The sequence below is a fragment of the Colletotrichum aenigma genome (assembly GCF_013390185.1).
Source record: "Colletotrichum aenigma strain Cg56 chromosome Unknown KSG_Cg56_contig01, whole genome shotgun sequence".
NCBI lineage: Eukaryota > Fungi > Ascomycota > Sordariomycetes > Glomerellales > Glomerellaceae > Colletotrichum > Colletotrichum aenigma.
The window spans coordinates 2,653,666-2,676,374 of record NW_023500907.1 but is presented as its reverse complement, the minus strand read 5'-3'; the positions used below and the strand labels follow the sequence as shown (position 1 = coordinate 2,676,374).

The 22,709-nt window shown below is 54.2% G+C and overlaps 3 protein-coding genes across 3 annotated transcripts; 2 read left to right on the top strand and 1 right to left on the bottom strand.

The window, feature by feature from the left end:
* Positions 1-10,609: 10,609 nt before the first annotated feature.
* HMGB3 (High mobility group protein B3) lies at positions 10,610-11,480 on the top strand (the record flags this gene model as incomplete). The annotated part of the gene is made up of 5 exons (XM_037315979.1): positions 10,610-10,728; positions 10,779-10,812; positions 10,868-11,044; positions 11,098-11,152; positions 11,206-11,480. The coding sequence occupies 5 exons, from the start codon at positions 10,610-10,612 to the stop codon at positions 11,478-11,480; spliced, it is 660 nt and encodes a 219-aa protein (XP_037184372.1).
* Positions 11,481-15,238: 3,758 nt separating this feature from the next.
* Positions 15,239-17,963, bottom strand: cnd2 (Condensin complex subunit 2; the record flags this gene model as incomplete). The annotated part of the gene is made up of 4 exons (XM_037315978.1): positions 15,239-15,490; positions 15,542-17,137; positions 17,188-17,803; positions 17,872-17,963. 4 exons carry the CDS (start codon positions 17,961-17,963, stop codon positions 15,239-15,241), a joined length of 2,556 nt encoding a protein of 851 aa, XP_037184373.1.
* A 797-nt stretch (positions 17,964-18,760) lies between these two features.
* CGCA056_v000716 (putative cation exchanger) lies at positions 18,761-21,818 on the top strand (the record flags this gene model as incomplete). Its single annotated transcript, XM_037315977.1, has 2 exons — positions 18,761-21,420; positions 21,473-21,818. 2 exons carry the CDS (start codon positions 18,761-18,763, stop codon positions 21,816-21,818), a joined length of 3,006 nt encoding a protein of 1,001 aa, XP_037184374.1.
* Positions 21,819-22,709: the final 891 nt, after the last annotated feature.

Here is a 22,709-nt window from a genome sequence, read left to right as displayed (position 1 = left end):
AAAGACGGGTTGTGCATAGTGTGCAAGCACATGCGACAAGGGGAGACAGTTTCTTTTATGAGCACACTGGATCTCTTCAGATGGGTTTGCACACAAGGGAGGGGGTCAATGGGATTACGGAGGTCGTTGGGAGTTTTTGTCTTTATTTTGGTATTTCAGACAGGAGGGAGGGACAGGCGTCACACTGCCCGCATTCTTCACCATCTCGTTAACCTTGGATTGTAGTTTTACTATTGGTACCCAGGGGTGGACAGACAGGAGGATGAGATCAAAGTTCCTGGCAGCCATACATGGGCCTCCTGTATAGGGCGATTAGCTTAGCCCTCAGCTTGAAGAGCTTTGGGCTGTGTCTGTTGGTTGGAAGGGCTATTTCGACGACGAAGACGAAGAATTAGGAAAGAAGTTTCCACTACTCAAGAACAGGCATTGACGGTTGATAGCGGGGAAAGATGGGATTCTGAATTTTCTTGATTTTCCTTTTCTCCTTGCTCAGACCAGGTTTACCAGCAACAAGGGCGTCAGATAGGTTGGGGGTCCCGAGACTACATCATTGATATCAAGAGAAGCAAGGCCACCGTATAAGGAAAGGCTGAATTTTCCGAACTTGTCGAAATAAGTTTCTTTCGTGATGTTCATCTAACTGCGTTGAAGCCGCCAACGATTTACTGTAAGAAAAAATGGCGAGCAGAATGTGAAGCAGAACAGCCGCACACAATGGGGGAGGGGAGGTGGGCAGGGGGGTCCATCCAAGCATCTCGCTCGCTCGCTCGCCGGCCGAATGAGCAAGGGAGGGAAATCGCCCGCGAATTCAACAATCACACCACGAAAGGCATGCGATTCTGCCCTGGTCCTAAGCGGCATTCTACAAACCCATGGTTTTTTTTTTTTTTTTAATCTGTTGCCTGCCCCTCACTTGTTGACACTTCCCACCCCCTCCTTCCCGGACCTCAGACGGGACAGAGAGTCCATAGCTTCCCTGCACCACCGCACCATGGCATCAAAGTACCGGCCCAAATACCAAATGTCACTTTGTTTCTCCTCCAAATCACCGGGCGACACACGCTAAAAAGCCATCGAGATCACAATTCTCATCAAGACGCAGGATGGCAAACATGTGTGATAAGTACTAGGGGGCGATAACGTCTTGCAGCTGCGGATATTGGCCAGCCCTAGCGAGTGGCAAAAGAATGTTGACGGGAAAGAAAACAGACCACCCCCTCCCCCTCCTCCCGCGTTTGTTCGACGCTTCCTACGATAATCACCGGCCATCCAGAACCGCGAATTCGCACATCTTTTCCGATCATACAGACGAATTATCGAGATGGGATGGGATGCAGTCGACAAGACGAGACGTGACAGGACAGGTCGGGGAGGAAGAGCCGGACTACGCTGATCAATACCGCCCCTGATCTCCAACAAGGGATCGTCGCGTCCGCCCACGCGGGAACTTGCCCCCGAATATCGCCACCCAGCGGTTTTCCATACCAGCAATTGCAAATCCCCATGTTTTAGGCTGCCCTTAGCATCGATTCTCAGCACTGATCGTCGGATTTCAGGATCGTAAAGAGAGGGCGACTAGCGGAACCGAAGAACGTGGAAATTGGTTGTCGGCTCCGTCTCTCGACCGACGCCTGTCCCTCACAATACTTTTGGAATCCGGTCTATCCGACTAAGGCTTCTTCGCCGCTCCAGAGGCATCGGGCCCGGACCCCTTATTGCGCTTCTGTCCGCTGGGGGAGTTTCCATCCTGGGTGTCCTTCGTGTCCTTCGGGGCTTCAGCTCCTGCTTCGGAAGCTTCAAAGGCAGCTAGGAGTGCGTCCAGTCTGTTCTCGAGGTTCGTCAGGTTCGCCTCGAGCGCGCTGGCAGCCTGCTCGCCTCTGTTTGCGGTTCTTGGTTAGTCCAATTTCTGAATGTCAGCGTGGAGAAAAGGCGGTCACGAGGACGCGTCTGGATGGGTAAATATGAATGGGAATCTATCTTTTCCGTGTCGCCGCTTGGCTGGACCGGACGCAAGAGAGAGGGGTTGGTGGCTATTGGGGGGTGGGTTTGGCAGTCCAGACTATTCGACATTGACACGAAAGAATGGCCTCGAACATCGAGATGGCCACCAGCTGAGACCGGAACGGGAGCTTTATCCCCGTGTGAGGACCATTGAAGGCGGGATTCACCCCTGGGATCTGGGCGGACGGTCTTACTAGAGGGCCTAGAACCTTTCCCGAGGTGGCTGCTTGGCTGGGGGAGTGGTAACCGGAAGCCCTCATCTCATGCCGTCTGGTGACAAGCGGATTTAGACACCGTCGTACCACAGTTCATTACCCCTCCTTCAACTTTACCTCGTAAAGTTGCCTGGTAAAGAGACCGGCAGGTGTCTCGCTTCGATGCATCGTCGTAGACAGAAATATCGCGAGCGGAGCGGTGGGGAGGGGCGCGCAAGGTGTTGGTATTGATGGCTTTTTCGTCGGTTGGAAAATTGCCATGGAGATTGTGATTTGGCCAAATCTGAATCTGAAAAGGCCTTGGTTGGTCCAGACCGCAATCCTCAGCCGGAAACGAGATGCACCTGCGCCAACCTAAGTCCGAGGGGCCCAGGGCTGCGGACGATATTCCGTAAAACAGTGATCAGAAAGCTGTTGGGTGGTGCTGCGCAGCGCAAGGATCCGACATCAGATTGGGCGAGATGCTGCACTACCCTGTGCTTCACTGCGCTGTGATGTGGCTGGTGGTGCACTGTGGCGCTTGCCCGGATTCATTCCTCCTAAGCGCACTTTGCAGCTTCGGAGGCAGCTCCGTCCTCGAGTCCAGGGTGCAAACATGCCATTCCGAGTGTTGTGGTAGGGGAAGAGGGGCGTTTCAATAGCGCACACCTAGGGGGCGCACGCAGAAAGGCAGTGCTGGCACTCGCCCTTTCAGACGAGGGAGCGGGGAGGGAGAAGATGGAAAAATGCTCGTTGATTGAGCGTACCTTTGGAGGTCCCTGTAGGCCTAGGACGCGCCCCAAACGTGGTCAGCCCTGGAAAAGTGAAAAACGGGGGGTATTCCATAGATAGTCACAACCTGCCACCCCCTTCTGCCTCCATACCGTTGGGCCCTTGCTTCCGTGGGTTTGCTCTCTGCTCTCTCTCATACTCGTAAAGGGCTTGCTCTTTAGGGCGGGCAGGCGGGCGGGCTCGCTGCTCCTCAAGTCTTCGGCTGTGACACCAGCAACACCAGCAACCAAGTCAACCCCAACCAACCGGCGGCTTGCTGGTTGTTGCCGTCTCGACACATCATCGGTTCTGGACCCCACCTTAACGCCCACACAGCACAAGGGAGGGTCCAGACCGCTCCAGTTCCGATGGATGGGAACTCTGAGCGAATCAACGAGCGTGCGTAGGCGCAGAATTGAGAAGCTGAGGAGGAGCGAGCCTGAGAACCGAGGATGATAGCGAGAGTGAGAGAGACAAACCACGATGACCGAGGACCCAGGGGGAGGAGGAGGACGGGGCGGACGCCGGTTGAAAGCTCGAGGCAGAAGTTCTGCATAAGCATGACCCCCGGCAACCCCCTTGCTCTGTCGGGTCCCTAAAAAAGCGCAGATACGGGATAATCGCACATACCTGGGCGATGTTGTCCACCGACGAGTCGCTGTCGGGCCTGGTCGTGGTCGCGGAGGCGGGCTCGGGCTCCTGAGACGCTGGGGCCATGTTCGGAGACGGCGACGGGGCGAGCGAGTGGAAGGCTTTTGAAGGTAGGGGGGAAAAAATAGCTGAAAAAATCAGTAGAATGTGGCCTGATTTGGGGGGCCGGTGATGGAGTGTCGCCCTCTTTTTCTGTATTCGGGCTCTTTCGCCTTTTGTTGTAAGTCTGCCGTAATGTGGGAAATGCGGATACCCTCTCTTCAGCGCTCGATGCCTGAACCACGCGGGCTGGGAGATACGCGGTAGTGTCTTCGTGGCTTCTTTCACAAGCGGGAGAGTCGCGAGAACTCGGTTTGGCTCAGGAAGGCGTGTTGTGTTGGCGGTGGTCTGAGCTGAGCGAGGCTGGAGGAATTCGGTAATGCCGAGCGAATGGCGAAAATTCGGCGTCGTCTCAAGGGTCTGGTCACACGGGTTTTCTAGGATGGAGGAATGGGATTTCGTAAGGACTTGGGCGGAATTCTTGACGTCGGGCGACAGAATTGCCGTCATGGCTCAAACCCCTCACTTCCTTCCCAAAACACTGGGACACACAGACCGAGTGGGGTCCTTCTTCTGTTTCTTTTGCTTAGGCGATACCTTTCCTCATGCGCGGTCTTGCCTGAGGTGAAGCAACTGGGATGCCACTGCAGAAAAATGGCAGGAGCCACACCAAGAATTAGAGGCCAATGGTCCCCAAGAAGACAAACGCACTTGCGCCAGTTGTGCGTACCTTCATATTGAAGAACATAATGAAACTTTTCAACTCAATTGGTCGCCCAGATCGTCTAGTTGGTTAGGATGATACGTTGTGGTCTCCATCACTCAGCGATACCGTGTTGACGGCGGTTCGAATCCGCCTCTGGGCAATCTTCCTTTTGCACCTGATTTCCAGACGCACTTTTGGCAATCGACCGATGCCAGTCAGCTTCCTTTTTGGCCTTGACCAATTGCCTCATTCTCCAGTTGTTCATCGAGATGGGCCTTCTCGAACAAATGACTCCCAGGCTGCATCTGGCAGCAAAGTAGTCTGTACATGACCAATGGCCGTGATACGCCCTACATCCTTGGGAAAGATTCAAATACAACCTAGACATGGGACACGATAGCAAGGGTCCAAAACTATCGCGGCCCATTCGGCTGAAGGTAATCCCAGCACCTGACTCTTTCAGTCGATCGTCATTCGGTAGATGGATGGCTGAGATGGTCTGCTTCCTTAATGAGCCAACACATGCTCAGAATCCAAAACCTAAGACCACACAGTATCATGACCGGCAGTACCATCGCATCGAAATGCATCGACGTTGGTCTGATGTTGTCGCATCCTGGAAGGCCGCAGGCCATTCGTGCCTGTGCATAGATATTGAATGGCCACCGGAGTGCACGCCGAAGGCGCAGCCAATGCCATGCCTGCTTGGCCTGTCAGCAGCTTTGGTGGGTGTGTGGACGGTGTAAGTGACTGGAGAGTAACGTAAGGTATGGCAGCGCATGCCTGATCACATACGGATACCTTGCCTTAGCATTTGAGCTGCCATCCAGGTCCCGTACCTTCAGGCTTCGCGATGGGCTGCTGAGCGACGCCTGTCCGACTGTCCAGAGGCCTGCTGTAGGGTCTCCAGAGCTGTAGAACGACACGAAGCCTGCTGAAGCGCAAAAAGTGGAAGCTGAAGACCAAGACAGATGCGAGTACTTCTTGTCGCTGCACGAGGCCTTGGTATCGGTACTTGGAGCCGGTACCTGGCGACTTCGCTTTCTCCTCAGGCATGTTGCTAGGCAGCCCCACTTAGCAGACCGGAAACTGTCAACCTTCCCCTTACTAGGCTCGTCAATGGCGCACTTGCTTTTTCTTGGAGATTCCGTCTGACTGTTCGATGCCGCAGCCCAAGCCCAGATATCGACCAAAACCCCTCCGCACACAGATCGGATTTTCAGAGACTTTCATCGAGAACCATGATATCAGATCCCAACAAAGCACATGGGATGCTACCCCTTCTGACGCACTGGCGTCCAATCTTCTCGAGCACAACTGGTGGCATTTGCTGAATCTCGATGACTTGGAATGGGCGTTCGAGGATCGAGATGTTTAAATCACCGTGTACGACTGCCACCACACCCCTCCGTAACATACGGTTGGTTCCCTTATTAACGCTGCTGCCTCTACCTCTGGCTCATCGCGATCGTCTGTGCCGTCCTAGATTCATCAGACACCCAGAAGTACGCCGTATAGGCCCTGAAGGTGACACTGCCCTGACGAAGAGTCACTGCTCAAATGGCCCATCAGCGAAACTCGATTGACGATCCTGTAGCCTCGGAGTTTTGTTTCCTCTTCCCATGTCTCCCACACCAATAGTCTTCATTCGGTCGGCGCCTGGAGAAGCCGATCGCTAGTCGATACGTATATCACCTCTTTGCCCATTTCGCTGCCCGCTATTTCCATCTTTGATGAAACTGTGCCCCGCGAGAGCACCAACACCCTAACATCAGTCGGCCATCAGGTCCCAAGAACCCCAGTGAAGTGGAAGGTTCCGCAAGCCACGCGCCGCATCGGATCTACGTCACGGCGGGAAGCCTATCGACGGTCGAGTTGGAAGGTGACTTGTGTGCATCGGTGCTCTGTAACGCTACCACTCGACTTGTAGCGCGTTCCGCTGCGAAACCCTCTGCCCTTAATTGCGAGATCGATAGGCCGACGCCCTCCCCCATTCTTCTCGGTCGGACTGGAGTGTACATACTGCATAGTACGGTAGGGTAGCGTCGACAGGAATGTTGGCCTTTGAGTAGTGGCTGCGTTCGATTTGCTAGCCTAGGCGTTCGCTCAGCGTTCGCTTGAAGAGTCCAGAACGTTCAGTAAACGTCTTGGACGAGTGAGGGCCCACAACCATGACGATTGATGCATGGATAAACAACAGTGCAACAGCTTAGTTGCACCTGCCCTCGGACGAGGCGAGGTGGTGCTGCCATCAGAACTCTGCGTCGTTCCATATTTTCCTCTTTGACAAAGCTCAGCGAAGCTGACAGGTCATCGTCGATGTCCTGATATTCATCAAGGCCGGACGTGGTTGTGGATATCTCATGTGAGCTAGTCCTAGGCAGTGTGGCAGAACATGGTTGATGCAGTATCCGTGATCCTTGAGATGGGCTTCCTTGGAGAATGTGCCCCGGCGTCACATCTGCAGGACTAGCAAGTCAACGTCGAAAAACCGCTCTGGACGCAAGTTTCCATTCCATGACCTTGGCAAATGGGGCCTCGCTGCGTCTGGATCATGGACCTCGTTGTTACTGGCCTTGGTCCGCGTCTGGCTTGGGCGGGCGAGTGGTCGTGGTCGTGGTCGAGATGGCCCAAGTTCCAGAACGCTTTGATGGATTGTGGGGCCGTGACGACCCGGTCAAAGTGCATGCACTTCTCAGCCTCACCCGACAATGGGCGACTGAGAGGTGAGAAAATTGGAAATGCCATTTGCGGCCAAATGCGCAATCACCGGCTCACGATGGCTTTTGCTGACCCCCTTTGCCACAAAACGAAATTCCCGATCGTGCACTGATGGGGCGCACAGTTACTGGGCGAGCCAACGGCGAATTGGCCCGGTGTCTTCCTGCGTTTCACCGCATGAATGTGCCATCAGTAATCAAGAACCCGATACGTCCTAGAAGGGACTGCCGTGTGATGTTGGCGAACGCCTGTAATGTAATGACAGACAGCCTCTCGAGAAAGTGTTGTTTTGGTGACCTCTCCATCATGAGGGGCATTCGATGTCGCCGCGTTTTGGAAGCGGCTGGAAGACAAGCCGTCGAAACAGCAGTGCTTCGCTCGCTTGCGTGGGCACTCCGGTCCAACACCAAGCCAGTGCGAAGATGAGTTTATTTCCACGGGGGTTTCTTCCGCAAACCCCAGAGACGGCGAACGTGACTGTCGGTAAGTCGCAGCCATGGATGCGATCGCATGGCAGTCATGGTTCGCCGACCGTTGCCTCACCCGCGCCGTGCAGTTGGATACGGCGGCCTGCGGACAACAGCAGGCGGTGCTGACCTACACAGTGAGGCAGATTGATACCTAAGGTAAGGTAGCCCAGGTTCTGAATGCCGCGAGGTAGACGGGTACAGACTACCCGAAGTGATAGTAGCGTGCCAGTGTGGGCTGTAGTAGGGCGCTGTACTGGCCAGATACGTCCGCGTGAGTGTGCTGCGGCAGGGGTGGTAGCGGCTTTCGATCGCGGCGCAATTCTCGATTTCAGGTGTCTTTGCGCCCATGGATGGATGCTCCGTCTCCCCGCATAGAGGCGTGGGTTTAGCCATGTTGGGTTTGCCTGGTCAAACGCTGACACGTCGAGAAGCGCGACTCTGGCGTGTCTGGGGCAGGCTTCTTGAAGTGCAGGTCGACCGACAGACGGTGGTGGAAGTCGAGCATCGAGATCCAGGTCCACGAGCTGGGCTGTTTGGATTTCTCGACCTTCATCTAACCCAGGCGACGGTACGTGTCTCTGGGGGACTGCAGGGTTGTTCATAGTGTCGGATTCTCCTCCCTCGCTTCTTCCAGGACTGGTCATTGCTGGGATGGGATCCACCACAGCTACGTGATGTCGCATCTCCTGCCGCCCGTGGTTGTGGTCGCGGCCATGGTCTTTTGTGGGAGGCTCGAGTCTTTGAGACTCGAATCTTGAATCTTGAACGGCGGTGTTTGGTGATGACGGTATCCCATGTATCTCGACCACGGATTCTCTGCAGCGAATTGTGGACCGTCGCGGGCACTCTGGCGGTCGAGGTCGAAGCCTGTTTCCATTGTTGTCGAGCTGAAGAATGTCTGCTCAGAGACAGCGGAATTACCCGCCTCCAATGTTCTCAAGGGCCCGAACGTAGCCGGGGGAGAAGACGCTGGAAGAAGGCACGAAGTGATTAAGCAGGTACGAATAAGCCTCAGGTGAGTACCTAGGTAGGTAGATAGGTCCAGCACCTTCACTGTTGATGGAGGCACGGATCACCCATAGCGGTTGAACAGTGCTGGACGTCTACTGCAAGTCTTCGGGCATCCTATCGCGGAATACAGAGTGAGCCAAACGAGTGACAGAGGGGGTGGATGGACGTTGTTGACCTGAACACCAACTCCAGCCCAGCCCAGCCCAGCCCATTCCTGACGGACTGAAGTGCGCTGAACTGAGATGGACTGGACCCGTGCCTCGTACAGGCTACGAGATACAGCTGGGTAGCTACCGGAGGCGGTTCCGCGCACTTGACGCATGTACCGGTACGAGTTCCTCCCCCAAGCAGCCGTTTCCTGTTCCTGACTCGTCGAGCATCCTGGTCTGCCATGGGCTAGGAAGCCCCCCATGGCCATTGCTGGACGAATCCCGCTTTTATTTGCGATGGGCTTCCAGTTGAACCTCGTCGTCGAAGGTGCTGGTTTCCTCTGCAACTTCTCAAAAGTCGGTTTCGCCAGGGAGCTTACGGTGTCGTCCTGGGTGCCTTGAACTACCTCTACACAAACAACCATCCGCCTGTTAACTCTGGCCCATACCTGGCTTGCTAGGTAGCTCTCCAGCTACTTTTGCTTCTGCTTCTGGTCCTGCATCTTTCTGCCTTACCTACCTACTACCGACGTGCTATGCAGTATAATAAGGTAGTAGTAGAGGGCAAAGAAAAGACATGCCACCCCGGATCACACTTCTGCGGCGACGTCTGAGGCTACTTCAATACACACCCACCCGACAAATTCCCTTTTGACACCTCTGACCTCACCTTTCAATTTGCGTCGATCACCGCGGGGCTGGTACTAGCTCGCACCTCGATAAACGGTTCCCTTCCGTCTTCACCTCGTCATCCTGTCGCTCACGCTTTTGGACCGAAAACTCGCGCTCCGTTCTTCCATCACCTTTCGCACCGTCGACGGACCCCCCCTGGTGTTTCTTCACCGTTCCCAATTTCGAACAACCCCAGGGGAGACAAGAAAAAAAAAAACCGACTTTTGCTGGCGGGCCTTTCGTCTTTTCTTCCCAAACCCAGCCTTTTCCTTCTCCTTGAACAAGCAACACTCGGAGTCTCGATTCACGACGACGACTTCCACGCCCACTTTGACGCGCCGTCGTCTTTCTTGCTTCCAATACATCCCTTCTCTCTCCGGCAACGCCAATTCTATCTGCCTTTTCCCTACCCTTTATGCGCTTGTAGTAGACTGCTGCCAGGCTTAGAAAGCAAGAAAACCCCATCGCTTCTTCTGTACGTATCCTCTCCCGAGTTCACTGTTCCAGTTCCTTGTCAGTGTACGCAGTACGCAACACGCGGTACACTCTACACACACATACATGCACACACACACACACATATCCATCCATCCCACCCGATTCTTGAAAGCCCCTCTCTGCTTGGTCCATCCCGTTGTCCCACACCCAAGAGCTCGGTCTCCTTCACCATGTCATCGAGATCCCTCTTTATACTGCAGCCACCATGTTGGTATATCCACACCAGACCTGCCGCATGCCTCCGTCCCTAACGACTTCCCATTAATAACCTCGACACAGCAGACCGTCGTTTATTTCACGAAAAAGGCATCGATATCGACCACCACAGCGCTTTCGCATCAACATTGTCGCCCGGATCGCAGAGCATTTCGAGAGTACACGTCCTCGTCGCCCCGCGCATCATCGCCTCCTTGCCCCGTCGCCCTCGCCTCCCCGCCCAGTGGACGCGACTTTATTTTCGTCGGAAAACTCCAATGATCGTTGGCTGGATAGAGAGGGATTAGAAGTGCTTCGACTTCGAACAAGGGAAATTGGCGCGAAGCGTCTCCAACAGACGATTAGATCAGATGGGAACGAATTGACCGACGGAAAACAAACCTTCAACGCTTGTGAATAGAGGCACTCCTCGAGTAGCCTCAGCGCCGTATATTGCCGTCAATCGAGACGCGCACGCCACGAGCACTGGCCCAACGACCAGCCTGATTTGGAGGCGTAAACATTGCCACGATGGCCCAAGATCTTGAAAGCATCTTCCAGGAACTGGGCATTTCCCAGTATCTCGATATCTTTCTGGAGCAAGGATTCGACACGTGGGATACGATTTTGGACATCACAGAGTCCGACCTGTTAGTAGCACATCTCGACGATGTGTACCAGAGACTGACGCATGATTCAGTGACGCACTTGGTGTCAAGTTGGGCCACAGACGTGTAAGGACCTGACTTGTGTTCTGATGCTAGCGAGACAATCTAATACCAGAGACAGAAATTGCAGAGGCGCATAGCCAACTCCAGGGGCCACGCTCCCGATGTGTCCTTGGTATCACCAACGAGAGCCAGCATGGAGGAGCCCAAGGCCGAGACGCAACGACCCGATCAACCGCGACCCGAGACCAAAGAGGGCCCAGTTCAAGCTAAGCGCAAATACCGACGTCACCCGAAGGTTCGTGTCGAGCAACTGCTGTGCATGGGATATGTGTACTGACAACTTATCAGCCGGATGAGAATGCGCCAGAACGCCCTCCTTCCGCCTATGTATTATTCTCCAACAGTAAGCCTAGTTGAACGTGTGAAAGAGTGCTAGCATGGCTAACTCGGTATTAGAAATGCGCGACGAGTTGAAAGGCCGCAATTTGACATTCACTGAAATAGCCAAACTTGTTGGTGAACACTGGCAGAACCTGACTCCCGCAGAGAAGGAACCGTATGAAACCTCAGCTCTGAAAGCAAAGGAGAAGTATAACCATGATTTGGCCGAGTACAAGAAAACCCCGGAGTTCAGGAAGTACACGGCATACCTCGCAGACTTCAAGGCCAGGCAAGCCAGCGCCAATCAAGGTGAGATATCCTGCCCTACTCCCACTCCCATGCACTACTAATGCATTCTCAGCCAAAGAGTCATCCAAACGTCAAAAACTCGACTCCGGGGTTCGCCTAACAAATGGAAGTGCAAGCGCAACGCCAGGAAGTTTGAGCAGTACTGGCAGCGGAACCGAGAGTCAGCCAGGAAGTGAACCGCCTCCGAACAGAAAGCAACGGGTAGGCTCTGTCGTCTCGTTATCCGAGTCACAATATTCAACAGCTGTCCCTACACCTGTCTCGCAACATCACCACCCAGCCGATGAAGCGGTACACTCACCTACCAGTACTCAATTCGATCGCGAGAGCCTGCACTCGACTAGTCCTCGCGCAAGCCATGGCCGTCGCCCAACATGGACCGACACGCAATCCAACCCCGAGGCTGTCCCAACTCAAGTGCTCCCTTCAATCTCTTCATTCTCGGGCGTGTTACCATCATTGAATGGTGCTTCGAGATCGCCAGAGATGATCAACGGCTTTGGATATGCACCCCCGAGACATCCCACCTCACTCCCACCTCCACTTCCTTCCGCAGGAAGTACTGCCTCATCCGGTTCCGCACCGTCATATCCTCAGACGCCTAGCCATAACCCCCTTCCGATCCATGCCTTGTGCAGCAACGAGGGCAAGGCTTCCCCAGTTTCTCAGCCTCTCCGGGCAGCTGTATTCGAAGTGCAACCACCTCCCTTCCCGGCCGGTGCACCACCTCCACTTCAGGAACAAAAATCGATGTTCCCCCATATGCCCCCAGCCGCCCAAAACGGTCGGAATGGTATTTTACCCCCCGCCGGTACAGCTTTCCTCAGAGCTAACAAAGTCCAAGGATACCATTCGCCACCGCAACTGTTGCGATTCCAGTCCAGTTCATCCTCATCGGGAACCGAGGGGTCGATAGCATCCTCGCATGCACCCTCACATGCTTCCTCGCAGACCTCACTTGGGGCCCAAGAGCGAGGCACTCCGAAGCTCGATGGATTGAACCAGCTGTCACGCGCAGCTGAGTTATTGAACAACAGACGTTGTTAAAATGTCACAGTGGATGTGGCCACCTCTTGATATTGTGAACAAAAGGAGTGCTGGGGAAGTCGCTTTTTTCTTATTGCCGGGCAGGGGCCTTTTTGAGGAGCCTTCACCCATCTGCTTATCGTCGTCGATGTGGGCATGTTGAGTCTATCGAAGTTGGACAGCCAAGGTGGAGTGTTCGAGTATCTGAAATACCCTCATGAGTTGGCATCTTGCTGGGCATTGTTTTTGGGAAACTTTATGGCGGCGTATTTGGAACCCCCCTCATTGGCGTTCTTGGGTATGGCGGACCTTGCATATTTTCTTTCTTGCCTCAGCAGGCTAGGAGTTTTGCGATACGACCAGACGATATGGTTCATCTTGAAAGGAAACGGGAAACTGGGTTGAAAACGGCATGACAAGAGTGAATCTTCCTGGCAGCCAGAGATGCGGAAAATCATATAAGCAGTGTAAAGAAAAAAGGTCTGAACCATGAGGATATGGTACGAAGTAGCAAGACAGAGGGCAGTGGAACGTACAAATCGAACGAAATACTGGCCCGTGTTGATCAGTTTGATGGGTGACTGGCCCAAGACCTGCGTACCATGAGTAGGCCAAAGTATGATCTCAAGTGGACAAGACGGAAGAGTGGTGACGTAAATGAGAAAGAAGTGGTGGGAAGACGCCCTTTTTACTTCTTGTCCACCATGTGCAAGGTCCCCGAGCCCAAGCCCAACCAAGCTTGAGGCAGACACACACAAGTAGCCAGGGAAGCGAGGAGCATATGCGGACGGCCGCTAAGTGGATAAGGTGACGAACAACCAACGAGGCAGGCGCATGTGGTGTGTGTGTGTGTGTGTGTGTGTGTGGGTTTAAGGGTCCCCCTCCCCCAGTCACGAATAGCGAATAAGCAAGGTGAAAGGGGTCCCTTTTTCGTTTTGTCTGGCACATCGGTCGAACCCCGCCTGGCACATACATCATTCCCATGCATGTCCAGTCAGTTCATACCTTACCACCGCATTCATTTCGCACTTGTTCCCAGAGCCTCCAACGTCATCGTGTGCTCAAAATTTCGGGGTCCTCCCCTCCCTGGCCCTCAAAAACTTGCTGTGTAGATTGCCTTTCCGAGCCTTGGCGCGCAGACCGAGCGAGGACCCTCGTAGTATTGTTGTCTTGCCCCCCCCCCTTGCCGTGTGAATGAACACTGCATGCTGAACCAGTGAACCTCGAATCCTTTTTCTTTTTTTCCCTTTTTTTTTTTTTTGTTCGTCTGCGTTTTCGCGCGATCGCTAGACCCTGCGTGTCCAACGGCGATCACGACCAGTGACCTGACGACGGGTAGTGAAGCTAAGCTGATCGAGGAGCGGCAGACGCAGCATACCAATAAGTATGCGACGGCATGGCAGGTTTGGTCGTGGCCACGGCGGACATAGGATGCAATGAAGCAGACAGAGAGGAGAGGTGGAAGGACAAGAATCTCGAAGAAAAGGGAAAGAAGCTGGGCTCTTAATAGGCCAACACACACAAACTCAAGACATACATTTCTCCCGTTTGCTGCTGCAAGGTCACAGACACTAAAATCGCACGCAGAAGCAGAAGCAGACGCAAGCTCAAAAATCCCATCCCAGCCCGCCATCCAGAAAGTATACACATACACACATTTCCATACCCCGGAGAGCGAGAAACAAGGCTAACAGGCGCCACAATCTGCAAGTTCAGATCTTTAGTCTGACCACGGGACGACGGCCGATGCGCGTTATGGCGTAGCGTGTTTCCCGGCCCGGAGGATATGCTCCTGGGAGAGGGACCCCAGAAGGCGACAGCGCAGCCCGACTGCAAAGGAAAAATCCAGCAAGGTACTCTGGTAGCATCTGTTTTTGTTTTGATTGGTGTTCATCCTATCGTGCACAACACCGAGACATTTGTTTCGTCGATGAGCGATCCGGGTTGTTTCCTTCGTCCCTTCATCGGATGCTGCACAGCATGGCAGCAGCGCATCCGTCGCCTCCAAGTCACCCTTCATCGGATGGGGACCCAAGCGGCCACGATTGATCCTCTAGCTCCCCTTCCCAGACCCAAGGTGTCGGGTTGGACCAGCCGTTGGAACGTGTGCTAGCGGCATTGCTTTAGGATGAAGGGAACTCCAGAAGGTCCCCTCATCAGGTTAAAACGGTCAAGACGCATGATGTGAGAATGCAGGCATATCGTTATGAGTTTTGCTAGTCGGGCAGTGTTAGTTAGCTACCTGCGCAGTGTCCCCTATAATTTGTGATTATAGAGAGAGCAATAGAAGTAATAATGAGGATAATAATAACGACGACGACGACGACGACGATAATAATAATATATAATAATAACGGCGAAAACGAGAAAAAGAAATATAGTCACTTGAGAAATAAGCTACAGATTACCTATATATGTGTGTGGATACTGCCCAGATAGCCAAATAGCACTGCCCGACTAGCAAGACTCATCATTATTTAATGCGAGTTCGAGGCAAACCGTTCGGGCCGGTCGATTGTCATTCATTACATAAGACGTCACTCCAAGACTTCCCGAGCCCACTCGGCCCGCGATGCCTTCGGTTGGAGGCAGCTGAGACCAGAGGAGGCGTGAAACAAACGATTCTTTCCGCTCATTCATTATCAACATTGCAAAAGTCAAACATGTCGTCGTTACAAGCAAATTAACGCCGCTGAAGGCCTACGCGGCACAAACGATCGCAAAGACACATCCGCCCGTCGCTCCCGCTCCTTTTTATGCATTTCCTACTCGTTTAGTCTCCACCAACCGTGATCTCGGCCGTCCAATCCTTTTTGATCATCAGCTCCGTGAGATCGGGCGTCTTCTCGACGACGAGACCCTTCTCGTTAGCCAAATGCAGCAGACTGATGAAGCAGAAACTCGTAGAGATGTCCTCCATCATCGGCCTGGGGTATACTGATTGGAGGTTGTTCATGACATCTGTGAACTTTAGCGTTGGGTCCTTGGACGGGTCCTCGGGCGGGGTTGGTGTGGGAAGGTTTTCCTGCACATGAGTGAGCGTTGACTTTGCGTCCGGGGATGAGTTAAGACTTACAGCTTCAAGGCTTTCGAGGCCCATGCCCTTCCAGATTTCCTCCTTCAAACGTCTCACATCCACCCGCTTGGCTACACGTGCGTATTGCACATAGTCTGGCCGCAGACGGCGCGTTTGCGTGACTAGCGTCGTGCCAAAGGCGCCGGTCAGGGCATTCGTCGCTGCGTCGCTGCCGAGGAGAGCAGTCATACCCGCAGTCTCAGTAACACCGGGGTCGCCCTCTGCGGTAGGCGAGAAGTGCTCGCGAGCGTCTGCAAACTCATCATCCTCATCTTCCAGACCACCAGCGAAGGGAAGTGCGTCGTCCTGGAAGAAGTTCGCGTCGTAGTCGCCTTGCGGCAACGTGTCCGTCTCTTCGGCGCCGTGCAGCGGCTCTTTCTGATTGGCCCAGAAAGCCTCGTCCATCTCGCCTGCCGGGACGTCTCTGTCCTGGCCGCCGCTTCCGAAGGCGCCGCCTCTGGTGCCAAGGACACGTCTTTTGCTGAGACGGGCCTTGGGCTTGAGGAAAAGATTAAGAAGAGACTTGGAGTTGAAGTGCTTGTCGTCAGGCAGGAGATTCCTTGACTTGGAGATCCAATCCTTCTTTGGCATGGAGATTGCGGAGTTGCTGGTGGCCTTTGTGTACAGCGCGTCAGCCAGGTTGTTATCCAGCGGCGCGGAGAAGTCGATCTCGAACGGCTCCTTCTCCTTGCGTTGCCTGGCTGGAGCTGCTGGCTTGTTGATGTCCTTGATTTTCCTGATTCTCCAGTGCTCGGCGCTGGTCCAGTTCTTCTGCAGGGCCTGGTCGAAGTATCCTAGGATGTCCTCATGCATCTTGTCGGCATTCTGCGCGTGGCTCATGGATATGACATAGTCGCCATTGTCCTGGTCCAGCATCTCATCGTCACCACCTTCACCGCCGTCGTTGTTGAGACCGGCGTCGTATACGCGCATTTGCGGCTCAAGCGCAGCTTCCCTAGCCCACGCCTCACCACCCTCACCGAATGCGACATCCGCGCCCAGGTCAAAACCACCGAGACCGAGATCGTCATCATCGAAACCAGCGGCATTGTCACCATCAATGAACATGCCAGAGTTATCACCAAGCAAATCAGCCGTCTTCTCCTTGTCCTGGTCACCTCTCCAGTCCTCCGGTGCCCTGAGGAAGGGAATATCCAGAGAACCAGAGGGGTTGCCAAGGTCGAAGGTCTTCAACGATGGGCAGACATCAAGCTCGTCCAGAATGTTCAGTTCGGGGAAGAACTTAGAACCAAGAGAACCGAGATCAATCTCTACGTCTTCGGTCTCCTCCTCCGGCTCGGGCTCCTCGACCATGGATGGTTCAGGAGTACCCTCTTCCTCGTCTTGATCAGCCGCGGTATCTTTCTTTCTTGTCTTTGAGGTGTGCGCATCGCCAACGTCGTCACTGCTGTCAAACACGATGCGTCCCTGGGTATCTACCATGAGGTGGTTAAGGAGCAAGCCCTTGGCGCCGCCCTCGTCAAAGTCTGCGGAGGTCTTCTTGAATAAGGGATCCACGGCGAACTCAAGCTCGAACTTCTTGAGTTGGAGTGACGAGAAGCTAGGTGCAAGAGTGGCCTCTGATGAACGTTGCGTCTGTTCAAAGTCAGTATTTCCGCGTGTACTCTGGGTTGAGTGTCGCATACCTTTCGCTTTGGCTTCTTCCTGACGTTTCCATCCTCATCGACCTCGTCTTCTTCACTCTCTTCACCTTCGTTTCCTTCACCGTCGCGGTCTCTCTTCTTGTTGTTGCTGTCCGCAAGACCACTCAGCAACTTGCCGGTCTCGGTTGCGACACTGTCAACTCTGCTCGTGTAGATCTTGACGCAGCCGTCTAACGTGCAACTGGCCTTCTGGAAGTTGACTCCATCACCCTCCTTCAGCAGAGACATGTCGTGGAAGTAGTCAATCAGCGCAAAGTTCCAGGAGTTGTTTGCGTTGATCTTGTTGTCCGTGGCCATCTTCATCCACTCTTCGAAGTTTGCGAGAATCGGGACTCGCTTCATAGGCGTAACTGTGCTTCCGCTAACGACGATATCGTCGTCATCTTCGTCGACGACTGTTCGGGCTCGACTGCCGCGGGCACCTGGCGTCTTAGGCCGGGAGCCACCGGGCGAATTTTCGATATCCTCCAAGCTGTGTCTTCCCTTGCGCAAAGGTGTCGCAGCTGCAGCCTTCAGCTCGTTCTTCTGGCGCTCTTGCAGAGCATGGCGCGATTGCGCTCTCCGGGCCTTCTCTTCGACATCATCGTTGAGGGGGATTCTGAGTATTGTTTAGTAGCGTTGCTGGGCGGGGGGAACATGGGTGAATGGGCGGTGTCGCAAACGTACTTGACGGGGGAGTTCTTGAAGGGCGAAGCGTTCATCGACCCGGAGGTCGCTCTGACGCTGCCAGCGCGCGGTACGTTAGCCACTCGAGGCATTTTTTGTTGTCGGCGATGAGGCTGTCGTCCGGCGGTGTTGGATGTTGGATTTGTTTGCGATGTGCGTCGGTAGCCCAGTGCCCGACACCAATGTTTACTTTCCCCACTTGGACACGCCCCCAACGACGACGCGAAACAACAATAAAGAGGTGGTGCCTGAAATCTTAGGTGTCAGATTTACCGTTTCGGGACGGGACAAGGCGGGGAGCTGAAAGCCCGGGCCCGAGCGGTTTCGTCCCAACTGCCAACGTTTACTTGGTTGCTGCCGCCCCCCCCCCTTGGCTTTGTTATCTTCACGTGACGCAATGATGCTCTCTGCCGAGCCCAATTGGAACCGCTCTCTTACACTTGCCGTTGCAACACGCCCTCCTCTCTTAAAGTTGCCGCTCCAAAGAAACACAGCCACGTTGGAGGGGGATTTACCACGCATGTCCTCGGCTCTATCAGAGCATCGGCCTTGCGTAGACCAGCAAATCTTGGCCAAGAACTTGCGACACAGCCGTTTCCTTAGGACCTTGGGCAGGTTTTCCCGGGCTGCCTCCCAGAGTCTCCATGAATCGTACATGAAGGCGAGAAGCGCATGCATCTTCTCGCCCTGCCCTGCGGCTCACCTCACACCCGCTAGCAGCCTTTCCTGCGTATCCTATTTTTTTGCATATCGACTCGACTCAGCGACACCCGTTCGTTCCTCATCTGCGCACCGCAGCGGAACGAGCGGCATCACCAGGCACGCGCCCGCGACAAGTCTTCTGCCATGGCTTCCTATGAGCCAATTATCTTCCACATTTGACGTCAGCATGCCAGCTACCTCTAAGATTAGGGGGAGCGGCCTTCGCTTGCGGCCATTCTATACAACAGTCTTTCTTCTCACCCTGCTCGCGACATGGTCATTCTTTACCAAGGCCACGGAACGACACTTCGCCCCGCAGCATGTCGACGTCTCGTCTCCGCTCCTGAGAAGGAACGAGCTGACGGAATGCCGGGATGTTCACCGCGCTGAGGACCAGTGTGCCTTCGTCAAGGCACACTGCGCCGAGGACGAGGCTGGCTTGCTCTCATACCTCACTCTGTACTACTGCAACTTAGGCAAGGCTCAGCCAGTCGCTTTCGCCATACTCGTCTGCTGGCTCGGCCTGCTCTTCACCACCATTGGCATCGCCGCCAGCGACTTTTTCAGCGTGAATCTCAACACCATCTCTACGATCCTTGGCCTTAGCGAAAGCTTAGCGGGTGTTACCTTCCTTGCCTTCGGAAATGGATCCCCGGATGTCTTCAGCACCTTTGCAGCCATGGGCTCCAACAGCGCCAGCATGGCTGTAGGCGAGCTGATCGGCGCTGCAAGCTTTATCACCGCCGTCGTCGCCGGTTCCATGGCCTTGGTTCGGGAGTTTAAAGTGGGGAGACAGACCTACGTCCGCGATTTATGCTTCTTCATCGTGGCCGTCTGCTTCACCATGGTGTTCCTGGCTGACGGGCACCTGCACCTATGGGAGTGCATAACCATGGTCTGCTATTACATCTTCTACGTGGTCTTCGTTGTCACATGGCATTACTACTCGAAAAGGCGGAGCCAGCGGCGGGTCCGGGAGGCAGCCGCACGAGGTCATGTCTACGGAGCAGTGGGGCATCCATACGATGAACTGGCACCGGAGCCGTACCGGGATGATCCCGACGACGAGGATTGTCAAGTCACGTCCGCCAGCGCCTCGAATGCCGGTGATATCAGTGCACTAGAGGCTGGGCCGCGAATTGAGGTCGAAGATCAGGACGAGGGCGATGACGAGGTTGAGGAGAGCGATCATGGCAGGCACGTCGTGGCGGAGATGGCGAGCAACATGCGTGTTCTCCGTCCCCGAGGCCGCAGACGCAACACTCTTACTCCGATTCGTCCCAGTTTGGTCGGCGCCCTGGAGTTTCGATCAGCTTTGGCCCAATTGCAGAGGGAGAGCAACTTGAGGATGCGGCCCATGCACGGGCGAGCATACTCAGTTAATAACATTCGAAGCAACAGCGAATCAGGCACTGTTATGGGGCCACCTTCAGATTCAGGTAGATACACCATCAGCGGCGGCGAAGGTCTCGGCCAGAGTAGGAATAGGGCCTTGTCGTCTGGAAATGTTCCCGGCTCACTGGTTTCTACCCGCCAACCCAGTCGCGATCACTCTCCTTGGCGCTTCCCTCCTCAAGGCTCAGCGAACCCGATCCAACAGGTAAAAGCCCAGGAAGCCAGGAATCGAAGTCCATCCCCTGCATACAAAATTGGTGGCAATCTGGCGCCTCCTCCGTTGGACGCGGCGCCCCCACGACAAGACACTGGCGGCAGCGATTCTCTTGATTCCAGACCATTCGGCCAGCTTTCCCTCCAAATTCCAACAAGCAGACGTACAAGTTTCAGCACCTCTTCGCCAGCATCCCCCTTCCCCGGGTACACTGAATCTCCAATGGTGTTAACGCCAGCAGCCCAACCCGATCCGCCCGAATTCATATTGCCTCCTGGACCAGCTCGCATGGAGATGCCCTTCGCGCCCTACGAGGTGATCGAACCGAAGCCGGTGAGATGGTGGCCATATGCTATCTTGCCGCCCCCTCACATCTTCTGGAGAACATTGTTTCCTACACTCCTAGGATGGCAGCAGAAGAGTCACTGGGATAGGTTCGTCAGTGCCATATCGGTGCCGAGCATTTTGTTACTCGTTCTCACCCTCCCGGTCGTTGAGAGCGAAAGCCCAGACGAGTTGTCTGACGATACCATGGTGGACCCCATGATCGGCTTGGACACCACTGGCGATGGATCTGTAACATTGCCTGAGGGCGAGCCCATCGAACAAGAGTCGGAATGGCAACGCTTTAGAAGAGCCACCCTGACGCATTCTCGCATGCCGTCTCTCGAGCGCACCTATTCTCCTAAGGGTTCTCCAGCGTTAATTGCCATCGATGATCCGAGCGGTGCGCGTGTCGCTGAGGCACCCACGAGCCACCCACAACACGTCAAGCCAGCGGCACCTCTACCCTCTGAGAGTAGCATCGCTGTTGACGACTCGGGTCAGTGGAATCGGTGGCTTGTCGCTATCCAAATCTTCACGGGCCCCTTGTTTGCAGTGGTCATCCTGTGGGCCAACATGTTTGAGGACTTCCAGCACCCATACAGAGTGCTGGCCAGGTTCATTCTCTATACCCTGCTGGCATCTGCCATACTTCTTGGCCTGCTACTCATGACGACAAGCCCTGACAAGAAACCCAAGTTTCATTTCCTTTTATGCTTCATGGGGTTCATCATTGCTATAGCTTGGATCTCGACCATTGCGGGAGAGGTTGTTGGTGTTTTGAAAGCTGTCGGAGTCATTCTGGGAATATCGGAGGCTCTTCTCGGGTTGACCATCTTTGCTGCGGGCAACAGCGTTGGCGATCTCATCGCCGACATCACCGTTGCCCGCCTTGGCTACCCTGTGATGGCTCTGTAAGTTGCAACGTTACCTTTCGACGCATACAGTTTACTAACAGCAACGTAGTTCCGCATGCTTCGGCGGCCCCATGCTCAACATTCTCCTCGGTATCGGCATTGGCGGCGTCTATATGATGGTCCAGGCCGCCAAACATCGGCACAAGAAGCATCCTGACAAACCCTTCAAGTATCACTCATACGAAATTCAAATCGGAGGCACCCTGATGATATCAGCCATCACGCTCCTCCTCACCCTCTTGGGTCTCCTACTCATCGTTCCGATGAACAAGTGGATCATGTCACGCAAGATCGGCTGGGGGCTGATTGCGATTTGGACAGTCAGCACCATCGTCAACGTCGTCATCGAAGTGACAGGGGTGTGGACTGACGTGTCCTATTCTCTCAGTTTCTAATACGTCCATCTTTTTCAAAGCACATACACACAGACTGTATCAGTATTCGACGAGTACATTCTACACAAACAAGTTAGCATACCCCGGCATAGCGTGCGACGAGAAACAAAGCGATTTGCGACTTTCAGGTTATATTTTCGATTGCGTGTACAGTCATTACAGAGTTCAAATGGAAAGAAGCGACTGGCTATGAAGGACACAACCTTACACTCTACACATATACAATAGTAGTTTATAAAAACATATTACAAGTTCACGTTGAGATTGACAGCAAACAATAGTAACGTTGCCGTCGGTTATCTTTCCTCGTTATTGGTCGTCTTAAGAGAGGCGACGACGCGCTGTCTCCTCAAGCGACACCGATCGAAGCGCCGACGTTCCTGGATTGTTGTTCCTGATGTCAGGCACGGTCCCACGTCGTACATTGTAAATCACCATCTGATGTGTTCTCCCGTGCGCCCGTGCTCTCTTCCTACGGGAGGCAACTACTGTCGACCTCGAAACCCGCGTGGCCTCAATTGGACGAACGGCGATCCTTTTCTCGCTTCGTTGCCAAGGATTTCGTCTGGTAGTTGTGTGTTTTCAGCTGGCTGTATGTGCTCTCTTCGCCAAGAGATCCATCTGTTGTGGTTGCCTCAGCTGGGCTGTGTGTTGTTGTGATGCCAAGAAGGACGTGGGAAGTTGTGATGCCAAGAAAGGTCGTGGACGCACGTCGGCCAGGGCTGATGCGTTTTGACGTGTTGCATGTGTTCGGCGGAATTAGGGGAGACTGCGTTTTCGGATCTCTGGGCTTTCGTGTCAACATACAAGCGGGCATAGAAGTTGGGGGCTGAATGGCAAGTATAAGAGCGCCGCATCAGACGCCTTCTAATCGACCCTGCCCTTTCGAAT